The sequence below is a fragment of the Pempheris klunzingeri genome, chromosome 13, assembly GCF_042242105.1.
Source record: "Pempheris klunzingeri isolate RE-2024b chromosome 13, fPemKlu1.hap1, whole genome shotgun sequence".
NCBI lineage: Eukaryota > Metazoa > Chordata > Actinopteri > Acropomatiformes > Pempheridae > Pempheris > Pempheris klunzingeri.
The window spans coordinates 13,631,235-13,645,008 of NC_092024.1; the positions used below are offsets into that span (position 1 = coordinate 13,631,235).

Consider the following 13,774-nt stretch of genomic DNA (forward strand, 5'->3'; position numbering starts at 1 on the left):
CCTCTTATCCAACTGTTTATGGGATGAGACGTGGGAGAAATGACCAAGCTGAGCAGTTAGGTCAGCCATGTTTGGTATCAGGATCCTAAAAGTATCTCGTGCATGCAGCTGTGTAGCTGCAGGAAGTCTGCATTTATTTGTTATACAGAATTAGATTCATGTTTGCCATCATAAGAGCTGATCTGCACCTGAAAGCTGCACATTTATACACATTAGTATTCACTTCACTGACAAAGACTGATTCATTGTCTCAAGTGGTGTCATGGTTGAGGCTGGATGTGCGGAGGTCACCAGACCGTAGCCTGCTTCTCATCTCTGCTTGAAGTTAGTGGTTTGAGGCTACATTAGTGTTTTGGTCATCTTTTTTCATGGAATGTTTCTTTAAGTATTTAAGTGGAGTGCTTCTGGATAGTAGTGTTGTGTGTGTAAAATATTAGGATAAACACAACCACCAAGATAAGTGACTAACTACATAATGCAGCAATGCAATGAGAAACTGGTGGTTCTTCATAGTAGTATAAATGATGGAAGGTAAGAGTAGTTTACTGGAGAATGCATGGGGACACTGGCTACAGCTGTCCTCTCCACTTTACTCAAGAGGAACTGCAATTGCATGCAAGCGTAAAAAGATCCTCCAGTTTAGATAAACAGTGAGTGATTTTTATTGAAGATGGTTCTGAATCAGTCATCAAGTCACTTTCTGTACTTTTAGCTTTTCGATATCTTCAAATATTTTTTCATATCTTCAAATATTATTGAATTTGGGATTCAACCACTTCCTCTGTGTGAAATTACTAAATGTTCATAAAAATCATGTGCCTGTAGTGATCAATTTGACGCAGACAGAGATGTGATCACTATGACAAGTTATTATTATTTATCATACTGTTATTTCAGTACAGGATCTGAACATGTCCTCCACCACTCTTTATAATCTGAAGGCTACATTGAAGTACAATGACAGAATCAAATATAGGACACATGTTGAGTTGCAGAACCCATCCCACTGCAACCCCAGCCCGGTCTGGTGGCATATGGTGCCTTCTGCTCCGCCAAGCAGCTCTAGAGGCCCCCAGCTAAAAATGTATTGGGAGAGATACGGGCTTCTATTTGCAACTGGAGGATTTTTAGTTTATAGCTCATGATCATATAAAGGAGCTGATGCCACCATGTAGGGGACTGTGCCACTTTTTCAAGAATTTCGTGCCTAGGGTCATTTTTTGCCCAACATACTATCAGGCTTTTTCTAACATATAGGCTAGGCGGAGGAGGTGACGGTAGCACTGTCTGCGCCTGCATCACAGTATAGGTAACCTATCTGGGACAGTGTAACCCGCAATCAAATGGGCTGTTCCAACATCAAATGGGCAAGTCTAATAAAACCCCCCACCTCCCCACACATCACTCACACAAATCTTTTCCTTGCAGCACACTAGGTGGGCTGGCCCATCTTACATTTGCCAGAGTTGCCATATTGTCAGTGGAAGCCTGCTCGTGCCCCATTTTTGGAGCCCCTCGCTGTGAATGTTGCGTGGGTCACTCAAGGAAAAGGCCAATCGCTTATAGAGCATTTCAGCACACAGCTACAGGAAGGAGAAGGGAGGAGGTGTATACTAAATGCATTGTATAGGGCATAATTTTAATCCATGGAGGAAAACATGTGACAGGAAATGAGCTGAGTGGTGATGATGACTGCTTATAGATTACAGGCCCGTGTTAGTGTGGTCAGACTCATTTTGGCCTGAGTGGAAGAGTCCATTTAGAGACTGAACGGTCAGATGGGGAACTGACTGCAGGCATTTATGAGATTTATCAGCACTTTTGAGAGCTGGAACTGGTCCACACTTTGAGGAGGAAAAACCAAGCATAGAATTGATTTATTAAGCCTATGCAATGATGCTGCAGTGATACCATTGTGTCAGTCACTGAGGCTTTGTTACATAATGCATTCATTCTCTCTCTAAATATTCACAGCATGCAACTACAGTATCACAGATGGCCTCTTTTTAAACAATCAAAGTAGGGTACCCAGTGGTATAGATTGCAAACATTGTAATTGACATTCTGCTCTGAGATATGAGGAGAAGAAGAGGACTTGATTATGTAAGCGTGTAAGATCTGATTTACTGCCTCCTGGAGGTAAAAGCTGTCTGATGTTGTGTGTGTGTGTTTGCTTGGATATCGTATGTGTGAGGTTTGCGTGAGGAAAGACACAGAGGGCGACCAGCCTAATCTTCAGTGGGCAGACAAGTGTTAATAGCACACATCAGTGCTGGTGTGGGTGATGGCTCATGGAGTGTGAGAAGGAGAGGTTATTAAACGAGATGGATGGAAATTTGAAACAACCATCCAGAAATGTATCACTCTGTCAGCAATATCTGACAATAATCCTGGAGAACATTATAGTGTTATGTATGTAATGTAAATGTCAGAAGGTCACAGTTGCAGCTGCTGCTTCTTTTCAAGAACGATGCGCAGGTTTAAATGTTTCTCACCTCACTGCCCATGAAGACTCGTTCCTACCAAGTCTAGCAGAATTTTACCCAAGATTATGTTACCAGAATGAGCGTCCATATAACAAAGTCCTTTTATTCCCCCAAAGGAGCTCTAAACAGGGGAAAGCAGAGGGCAGGAGGAATCACTGTTCCTTAAAGTCTGCAGAAACTCAATATCACTGTGTGTGTGCGAGGGTGTTTATGCTTTAGCTTCACCAGTACGCCATCTGTCTAACTGTGTCAACTCCTGTGTCAAACTGGAGCCTTTAGCAGTTTTGTGGACTGTTTTACATCAAACACTGCAAGCTGTTGCACGTCAAGGCTGCCCACTTAGTGAGCTGCTGGCCTCCTGATGGTGGCACAAGCCATACTGCGTTCAGCATAGTTGAGATTCAGTGTGCTGTTGACCTCTACTTAGTGGTGGAAAGTAACTAAATACACCTGCTTTACAACTGAAGTACAATTTTGAGGTACATGTTATGCAAGCTAATTTAAACTTGTGGGATCCCTAAAAAGACCATAAATATGTAGCAACTGGTGCAAAATGCAGCTGCATGAGTTCTGACTCAAACCAAAAAAAGATCCCACATTACACCTGCTTTTAAATCACTGCACTCACTACCTCTGATTTGTAGAAATAATTTTAATTCCTCCACAGCAGATCAGAGATGCTACATTTGAAGAAAATTTTAAGTGTCAATTAAGCTTTTAGGTAGTTTTATTTAGTTATTTATTTTGTTTCTCTTAAGCACTGTCATGGTCTGTGTCTATGTGTTTCTTTATTCCTGTTGTCTGCACTTTGGGCTGCAAATGATTGAATGAAAGGTTCTTTATAAATACATTTATTATTACCTCCACCCAACACAGACCCCGACAGAAAGCTGCCCACCTCTGAGCCTGGTTCTGTTTGAGGTTTCTTCTCCTTTAAAGGGCAGTTTTTCCTGCCACTGTTCCCTAATATGAGATCTGATGCTGCTCATGTGGGGATTCTTGAATCCTTAATTTTGAAGTCTTGAATTGTTGTGTCTCTCTCTTAATTAAAGAGTTTGGTCTAGACCTGCTCTTTATGGAAAGCGTCTTGAGATAAAGATAATGATGACAGTAGTATTTCGGAGGGAAATGTACTTTTCTCTCCACAATATTTATTTGCTTTTAAAGATACTTTGTAGAGTTTTGACCACTAATGGCACTATGGAGTATAAAGTTAACATGATGTGAGGACTAAGGCCAAATGAGTCCAGCTTCCTCAAAGAGAACTGGCTCTGCTGAAACGTTTGAACACTATCATCTGTATCACTGTCAGAATTAAGGTGCCGATCAAAAACTGTACATAGGTGCTTCTATTTTTCCACATGCTGACGTGCTGTGTATAACTGCCATAACAATCATATGGAAAAGGGTAAAAACCTGTTTTCAAAAAATTTGGAGATTTCAAAACCAAGCCACTGAAAATGTGGTTTCAAATCTGACATATTTCCATGAAACATTAAATATGTATGAGTAAATAAGCAACACCAAAAAAGAACCCTTTACATTATTTATTAAGAGTTTAAAAACTCTGCTAATCTCAGGACTGTGTTTTGATCAGATTGTGATCAAATCAAATCAACCCTCCAGCTGCCCTTTAGACTTTGAATCAAATGTTGTCGAGTTCTGAGTGGTGCATAGAAGCATGTGACACCTTTTTCCAACTGAAAAAATAGAAATACAGAAATCTCTCTATAACAATAAAGTTAATAAAGTTGAAGTTGGGTATTCAGCTTTTCAACTCATTTATGTTTGTTACATCTCAGGAGCACGATGCAGTGGCTTTATCCGTATGTAATGAATACATGAACTTAAACCCAGCTGTGTTCATTATGAAAATTCCACAGGGCACCTTTACCAAGAGCTGAGTCTCTGCAACTGTACAGTGTCAACACTGGTGCACCTGGTGACAGCTGATACTCCTGACCTGCAGCCCTGAACAGTGGAGGGTGCTGACTTGAGAGCGCCTGCAAAAGCCAGTGAGATTTGGTGAAGAACTAAAGCACAAACCCTTCCACAATAATTCCCAATGATAATAACCAATAATGCACGCCACTTCTGATCATGCTAAAGTGTTTCTATACTTCAGGTGTCTTCAGTTTTCTGGTTTCTTAATGTGACTTCTCAGTGTTCACATAAGTGCTCTATACTATTGGGTTATATAGCTTTTATAGGATGTGATTTATGCGTCATAATGCTTCTCTTTCAATATGAAAGACCTTTGATAAACTTTGATGTCCTTTTCTTTCCACTAAGGGGTGCTGCTGGGTGAGGAGCGCAATACTCAACAGACTAATCAGTCAGATCACTGCTGCCCATTTCACTCCTGATTGTAGAGTGCCAGTTCACTCACTCAGGAAAAAGAGGAATCTCTATTGCTGGAGTGAATACTGTATGTGACTTATTATTATAATTTTGTGGAAACTACTTTTAAAATAACCTTTTCTCTTGCAAGGAGATGTCTTTCACATAATCGAAGTATATCTGAGGAAGAAATTCAAATTCATAGATGAAAAGACATCCATCCATCCATCCATCTATCCATCCATTTTCTCTCGCTTATCCTTAAGGGTAAATCGAGAGATGAAAAAACTAAAATATATTTTACATACTCAAGTTAAAAGTCTAAATTATGAGCCACTGAATTAGAATTATCAAATACTAACTCAAATAGGAAGTTTTGATTGACTTAGTCAATGTTATTTTTTAATTAAATGTATTTGTAAGGGGCTGCGTTTCAAACTTTCATTTCAAGCAACGAGCAGAGATGCTGATTTATCTATGAGCTACTTTCCATCTGAAGTCCCTGGACAGATAATCTACAGAACACAGTAGATGACCTACAAAGTGTGATTTGCAGTGACTCTCATGTCCAATTTACCCATTCCTTTTCAAGGTATCTTTTGCAAGTGTATAAAAATACAAATGAAACCTTAAATTAAAGCTAAGATAATTCTACTTTGAGTTTTCAAGTTTCAAGAAAGCAGGATGTTTTGGATAACTGGCAGGATCGCACCCAAGTCATGCAAGCAAGGATCAAAACGGATAAAACACAAAATTCTTTATCACTGTGTATCATATAGGACAGACAACATGTAGGAAAAGGCATATATCTCCACTCAGTACAAAATAAGGGGAGAGCACAGCACCATAATACATACTGTAAGCATCAGTGAGACTGTATGTGAGTCCAGGAAACAGATTTCTCATCTGGGAATTAAGTGATTACATGGCAGAAGGGAGCAGCAGGATCTGAAATGACAGGAGCGTTTGTGATATGGCAAGAAAACAAATCAGATGCACTAAGCCAAAACGGTCTCATAAGGTTGACTAAGAGAGTCATAATTTTGACTTATCATTGGTATCTAACTAATTTCTGATAAGGTTTCTTCTACAAATTACTTAAAAGTTGTAATGAATTGCTTAATGAATGATGATAAACAATTGCTCTATAAATCAGAGAGGAGGCATTAAGAAGGAAAGGTATTAGTAGGAAGGTGCCAATAGGACCATTGTGTCAGCTTTAAGACAAAGTAGATGAGAGTGAATCATGTATTTCAGTATTTTTAGCAGCAGTCATAACAGACCTATTGTAAAGTTAAAGGACGACTCCACCCGCATCCGTTTCTGGGTTTTTCAATGGAAATGCCCACTCAACCACTGCATAGACACAGTTAATGCCTTCTGCTCCTTCACCCCCACATACAGCAAGCAGTTCACTGACAGGAGGTCAGACAGGAGGCGAAAACACAGCAAAGTGCAATGACAAGGTGAAGAATAGCCTGGCAGTTCTCAAGAAAAGCGGTTTATCTGTTCATCTGTCTGCTTGTGTTTACATATCTGCTCGTCATTCTCGCTCTCACACTTAAGCAGGGAAACAAACAGAGGGTACAGCACGGACAAATTCCACTTCTGTTGTGAACAGTCAGGCTACTGCCCACCTGAGGTATCTGTGAATGTGTAAAGAGAATCACGACACTTCACAGTGCCACCCGTGTGCCCCCAGCGGAGGGCTAAGGAACGATAATGACAAAGTTAAAAATAAAAAGAAGTTGTGGGAGAGGAAAGAACAAAGAGTAACTGGTAGGGAGATGGAAGGGAAGCACAATAACACAATTGCTAAACATGTCATTTGGAATATCGATAACACTCGCTTGGTGAGCAAGGTTTATATCTTGCAGCATCATCATGTAGAAACTTATGCCAAGTCATGGCAGAGTTGTAGAAAGGCTTTTTGACACTAAAACATACACAGTTGAACCAAAATTTTAATTTTCAGACTACTAACAACAAATGGAACACTAATGTGAACCTACAGAATAAAAGAAAACCGTAAAAATTATGTACCTGCCTTTTAGATGTGTCAAATAATGTTAAATGTATGAAGTGAGAGTGTCAAATATATTGTTACATTCACATAAAGGCTTGAAGCAGGGTTGAATTAAGATACAGTTTCGAAGTCAATGGGAGGGTTCAAACTAATTATTAATCCCAGTCCCTAATAAATGTTTTTATGAAGAAATATTTGGGTGGAATATGTTATTTGGCTGGTATTAAGCTTTTCTTTTTGCTCACAATGAAATTTAGATACAATTTTGAAATGATCAATAAACAATTCATGTTTTTCATATTGTTACTGCCTGGCTCGGGGCAGACAACAAGAAGGGAGGCAACACGCAACAATAGCCATCAGCAAATATTTTATTTAACTGAAATAAACCAAAAATAATCATAAATATGTAAAATGTGTAAAGCTTAAACTCAGTAGTGTCTGCAGTGTATGGATGTGTGAACGTGCGTGGTGGATGTTGAATGATGAACAAACCAAGGCGATGGCTGGGGTGGCAGATGCAGGCCTAGCTGAGAGAGACCTAACATCTATGCAGGCAGGCACGTTATACCTTCTGGGAGCCCAGCCCTATTGGCCAGGTGACTCAGCCCCTCCCAGCTCCACCAGCTCCCAGAGACTGCAAGTTGCAACAAGGAGCAGAGTGAGACACATGCAAGGGGAGGAAGAGGAGGAGGATCGGGAGGGGGTGTCACAATATTAATATTCAAATCTTTGTTAAGTAGTAAACTTTGGTGAGATCTACCATACATTGCTCTGTGCTTTAACACACCCTGCTTCAGAGGACAAGCCCACGCCTCTTTCATGTGCTTTACATAGTGGTTCACTGAGTGCGTTTTTACGCACAGCGGCACAATGAGCGTCTGGACGTCTCGGCGCGCTCTCTTGACCTCGCTCTGCCTCTCTCTGCTTTTCATCTCCTCGGGCACAGTGTCAGCTTTTGAGCTGACGCTGCTTCACACCAACGATAACCATGCACGCATCGAGGAGACCAGCGTGGACTCGGGGAAGTGTCCAGCCAGGGGTCCGTGCTTCGCCGGGGTCGCCAGGAGGTTCACTAAAGTGTCGGAGATCCGGGAAAAGGAGAAGAACGTGCTGCTTCTGGATGCTGGAGACCAGTTTCAGGGAAGTGTCTGGTTCAACTACTATAAAGGCGCCGAAGCTGCACACTTCATGAACAAACTTGGTTATGATGCAATGGTAAAAACTCTTTGAATATGTGTTTTTAATGTGCGACCAACATTTGAATATTACAAAATTTTTTTTAGAGAAATTGCTCAAATATTTGAATTATAGAGTTAGTTTTTGATTAGATGAAGTCACTGGAGTGCATCAGCCTATTAAATCCATCCTCTTTTTTTATTCAAGGCTTTAGGAAACCACGAGTTTGACAATGGAGTGGAGGGTCTCATCCAGCCCTTCCTACAGAATATAAATTGCTCTATCGTGAGTGCTAACATAAAAGCTGACCAGACTCTGGCCGCAAAACTCAGTGGCTACTACCAGCCCTACACAATCATAAATGTGGGCTCAGAGAAAGTGGCTGTGGTCGGCTACACCACTGCAGAGACCCCCTTCTTATCCATGCCAGGTAAAAGCACAATGTGCTGTTTGATTGGTGAAGCTGTTAATGGCCTTTTTGGCACACTTGCATGCAGAGGTTCATGTGTACAGTGAGCTAAAGCTTCAATAAAGATTGAATGAAACTTGAATTTAAGACACATTTCCAGTGTTGTTTATACTGTACATGTGTCTATTCTTTTTTTCTGTTCTCTAATGCACCACAAAAGTTTCATTTACATCTCAGTCACAGCAATCTTATTGTTTTATATACACCTAATGAGTAATAAGCAGCCCAGAGTAATAAGTTTCATTCTCCAGTATAAGAGCGTTAAACATCAGAAATGTTTGACCATGTAAAATAAGCCTTACAGTTCCCATTTTTTCCCTGTGTTTTAGGTCAACACCTAAAGTTTCTGGATGAGGTGAAGGTGCTTCAGGTTCAGGTTGACAGGCTGCAAACCTTGGGCTATAATAAGATCATCGCCCTGGGTCACTCAGGCTTTGCCGTGGATCAAGACATCGCCAAGCGCGTGAGAGGGGTTGACGTCGTTATTGGGGGACACACCAACACATTCCTCTATACGGGTATTTTTATCCTATTTTATTCCATTCAGGTCTGTTCTGATGGCTGATGTTCATTAAAGACCGGCGTGTCTTGTATGTTTTCACTGGAGTTGTTTGCTTATTGTTGAATTCAGCTGCAGAAGTCTGTGTTTTTTGGCATTCACACTACGCTCAGACCTCAGACATAAATGAGTTGTGAACTGTGAGAGCAAAAGCACAGTTTCACCTTCAACAGGAAGTGGGAAACAGCGCACTGTAAACGTCTCACTGTCTTTCTCTGCAGGAAACCGCCCGTCCACTGAAGTGCCTGCAGGTCCATACCCTTTTATGGTAAAGTCCAACGATGGGAGAAACGTGCCTGTGGTCCAGGCCTTTGCCTTTGGGAAGTACCTTGGATATTTGAAAGTTATCTTTGACGAGGCTGGGAATGTGATAAAAGCTGTTGGGAACCCCATCCTCATGGACAGCAGCATACCTCAAGGTAGACAATGTCAGGAATTACACATAGCCACATGCCCAGTTGAAAGGTTGAACAATTAAGCTGAACCAAATTAGATTTTATCATGTTAAAAAGACTTGATGAGACATTAAGTGATGTTCAACTAAATAAATAATTAGTTTACATCTTGGAATAATTTTGGTCATAACTCATGTTTACTCAGCAAAACATTAACCTTAATAATATCCAAACGACTCTAGACTATGTTTTGTAACAGGTTATTGCTGCTCTATTTGTTAGAATTATAGCAGCAAACTAAAAAGTCAACATAATTTATTTTCTCAAGGGTTCCCTCAAAATACCATAAACTTATCTCATGTTTTCATAAACCTCTTTATACAAGCTCTACTCGTTTTGTAACTCTCAGACGCAGGAATCCTCGCTGACATTGAGAAGTGGAAGAAAGACTTGGCTAAGTACTCCTCACAGTATGTCGGACAAACCCTAGTCTACCTCAATGGGACGTTTGAAGAGTGTCGATTTCGGGAGTGTAATCTTGGAAACCTGATCTGCGATGCTATGGTAATGATTGACGACCAGTCCATTCATACATTTACAGTACGTTCAGAGAGCCGTAGTTCCTCCCTCACTCTGTTATTCGGGTTAATAACCACGGCCACACATGAACCCCAACATCACGTTGGTTGTAACCTCGGATCCTCTCCGTGCATGTTTACCATTTTTGTGGAGGTGAAATGGCTGCGGCAGTATGTCAGGGGTTGCCATTAGTACCATCTCCTTAGGTATTCCGCATTTAGATATATCCACAGCCACAGGAGAGCAAATCAAGGAGAAGAGTTTGGCTACTGTATTACTTTAGTTTTTTCCTTTTGCGTTAACAGATTTATCACAACATCAAGGATCCAAGTGAGATGCAGTGGAATCATGTGGGTATATGTATGCTGAACAGTGGGGCCATACGGACAGCTATAGACGAGCGCTACAATAATGGTACTGCAATGGTTTTTGTAAAGAATTACTGAATGCTCCGTTATAATGTCCACTTTGCACTGACTGCAGTTGTAGTCTCTTTATATAATGTAATGATATTTGTCCTTATTTTCAGGGTCCATTACTATGGAGGAGATCCTCACCGTCTTACCATTTGGAGGAACGTTTGACTTGGTCCAGATAAAGGGGTCAACAGTGAAAAAAGCATTTGAACACTCCATTCACAGATATGGAAACATGTCTGGAGAATTTCTTCAAGTCTCAGGTCTCTTTTCCTCTGTAGCTCCGCTACTGTATTGTTTCATCCAGTGTCTCCAAGAATAATATTAAATGATTTGTATTTAAGGAATAATTCAAAATGTTGGTAAATACGCCCTTTTGCTGGGAGTTCAATGAGAATATTAATACCACTTGTGTGTGTCTGGTAAATATGAAAGTACTTCCCACAGCCAGTTAGCTTAGCTTAGCAAAGAGACTGGAAACAAGAGGTAGCAGTTAGCTTGGCTCTGTCCAGATGTAAGAAAATGTCCCTGCCAGCAGTCTCACTCATAAACAGTGTTTGGTAAGCTACTTGAAAAATGTAATCAACTACTCATTATGCATTATATGCATTATTCATTTAAAAGTGAATTAATTATGCGTTGGTGTTCTGCATCACCCAGTCGGGGTTCGTTTTTCAATTATGACCGGCTCGCTGTACATTATCCCTTACATAACGTTTCCTCTTTTTTTCTTCCCTAGGCATCCACATAGAGTATGACCTCTCCAAGCCAGTGAACCATCGTGCAGTGTCTGTGTCCATGCTCTGCACCAAGTGCCGTGTGCCCAAGTACGAGCCGTTAGACCTGGACAAGACGTACACTGTTATCATGCCATCATACATGGTGGTCGGAGGTGATGGCTACACCATGATCAAGGAGGAGTTACTGAAGCATTACACAGGTGGTCCGCAGAGGCATTTTAGCGAAATTGTGTGAGATGAGATGAGTATTTATTTGAAATTAAATGTTCTTATTTGTTTAGTTTGATGTATAAAGACAGCCAGGAAGAAGAGTTTCACTGCTCTATGTTTAAAAGATAAAATGACCATCAGCTAAGCAAGGAGATGGCAATTACTGACCAATGCTTCTGATAAAAATCATCGCCAAGAGTTGGAAGACTATCAAAAAGGCACCCCCTTCCTTTTTCCTTCCTGTTGGAGAAGGAATTTTTTCGTCCAGTTGCTGGTGAAACAGCTTAAGAACATATGGGAAGACAGACTTCAGTAGGATCGGCCCCTCCTCAGCCTCTCATTTTACACATCTCAACTGCAATGAGCTGATTCTCTGGTTCAGATTGCAAAATTGGGATCTCATGTAACATTCAAATGTCAATCCAAAAACAGTGGAAAAGTCCATTTTAAAAAACAGAGGGGCAGAGGGGCAGAGGGGCAGCTGCACAGCCCGAAAAATGATTAAAGGCCGAATGTTGTCTCGTGATGAGTGCCAAGCTCAAAACATCAGTGCACCACTTTGCTCCAGAAAAGTCTCAACATGGACATTATGAGTGCAGCTGTTCTATAAGCGAGGCACTGAGAGTCCCTCTCCACTTATTTTAAATACCATGTATTGTTATTCCACTTTTAAGACTCCTGGGATAAAGTTATTTAAACTCGCTCTGGTGGGAATGATTTGTCAGAGGCAGATGCATTTTTTGTAATACAGCTCTGCAGCTGTTTCTAACGCTCACAGATCCTGCAGTGACTGAAACCAGGTGGGTTTAAGAATAGGCAGCGAGGAGTTATGATTGTATCGGGAAAATATCATACAATATCAACAAAATACTAACCGAGTTGTCACTTCCCCACCTCTTGCAGGTGATATGGACATTTCTGTTTTTTCCAAATACATCTCGGACATGAAGCGCGTGTACCCTGCAGTGGAAGGTCGGATCACGTTCAGGAGCTCAGCTGTCCTCACAGCCCACAGCCTCGGTTTGCTGCTGCTGGGGTTATGTCTGTCCCTGTCCCTCTGATTGGCTCTGTACTCTCTAAGAAACTGTGATGAACTGAAGGGTGTTTGACTGCTTGGAAACTCCTCTGGGACTTGGTTAACTGCCTTCCTATCTCACTGCCTTCAGTGGTAGCTAATGGACGACAGGACTGTAGGTTCAGTCTCAGTATCAGCCTCAATATCCTCAATTTATAAACAATCTTTAACTAATTTTAAGAACTGCGGACAACACAGGTTTTGTATAATAAGATCTGACTAACTTAAATATGAAAGCAATGAATATATATTGGATATTACTAACATTGTTGACTTAAACATGCATGTAAGTCGATCTGTTAGAAAGAAATGCATCATTTTGTGCAGTGTCATGGTGAAGTAACCTGCAGGGTCTCAGCGTCCTTCACACTTGACTTGCTTTGTGTGAGGAGGCTCTGGGTGTCCGCTCATAAAAAAAGATAAGCTGGATACCTTGGAGATGTCCCCACTTACAGACACGTTGCCAAGCCCCCTCTTTCATGGTGTGATGATATAAGACTTTAGGTATCATATAAAGCTGAGACATTGTATTGATACTTGACGTCTGGAGAGTGCACCCATGTGTGCTCTCTGTACTGAAGGCTTCTCTGGCCTCAGATTCATGTTGTCGAGATAAACATACATCCCGGCGAGGACGGCTGAGGCTGACCAAGTTCTTCTCTGTTATTTAGCGGAGTCAAGATTGAACGTTGGACCAGGGGTTTTCTTAACCAATGATTCTTGTGAATCTGAAGGAACTGACGAAGTCATGAAGGTCACGTCAGTGCTTCATGATATGGTGTGAAAGAGTCCGAAGACTGCTCCCTGGTGAGATGATTAACAGAGGGAAAGTGTCTGTCTGCTATATTCCTGCCTTCACTCACTGAGTAGAAAAATGAACGGAAACAAGCCAAAGCTTCAACGCATTTATGCAGCTGAATGTGCCTACTTGTATCCTTTCATCTCTTGCAGCTCTGTCGACCATCCTCCACCATAAACTCGTCTAGTTTAACACCAGTTTATTCAGATAAAGAAAAGAGCGCTGTGTCTGCATGTTAAACCTAATTTTTATAAAGAATTATAGCTGTTTCAGCATGTCCTCATGGCCATTATCTTTTTAAGCTTCTCCCTGCATGCATTAGTTGGCACATTCATCTGTGCAGAGTAAAAACCTGCAGAGCAAGAATCAAATACTTCTTTTTAACTGTTCAAAATCTGTTGAACACTGTACTTCTTCTGTTTTTGTTATTGCATCTGCTTGCTGCTTTTGTTTGCTCCAAAGTTATCTTCATAAAGTACACGTATAAGCTTGTTAGAATAA

At 41.0% G+C, this 13,774-nt stretch overlaps 1 protein-coding gene across 1 annotated transcript; it reads left to right on the forward strand.

The window, feature by feature from the left end:
* Window positions 1-7,725: 7,725 nt before the first annotated feature.
* On the forward strand, window positions 7,726-12,460 carry LOC139211981 (snake venom 5'-nucleotidase-like). Its single transcript, XM_070842415.1, has 9 exons — window positions 7,726-8,070; window positions 8,239-8,461; window positions 8,830-9,018; window positions 9,281-9,478; window positions 9,864-10,018; window positions 10,339-10,447; window positions 10,563-10,712; window positions 11,189-11,389; window positions 12,303-12,460. The coding sequence occupies exons 1-9, from the start codon at window positions 7,726-7,728 to the stop codon at window positions 12,458-12,460; spliced, it is 1,728 nt and encodes a 575-aa protein (XP_070698516.1).
* Window positions 12,461-13,774: the final 1,314 nt, after the last annotated feature.

Excerpts from the sequence above, each read along its gene's own strand:
- LOC139211981 (XM_070842415.1), top strand. The coding sequence starts at position 7,726 with ATGAGCGTCTGGACGTCTCGGCGCGCTCTCTTGACCTCGCTCTGCCTC. Across the intron at positions 10,019-10,338 it reads ACCTGATCTGCGATGCTATG|ATTTATCACAACATCAAGGA; the intron begins GTAATGATTGAC and ends TTGCGTTAACAG. Across the intron at positions 11,390-12,302 it reads GTTACTGAAGCATTACACAG|GTGATATGGACATTTCTGTT; the intron begins GTGGTCCGCAGA and ends CACCTCTTGCAG.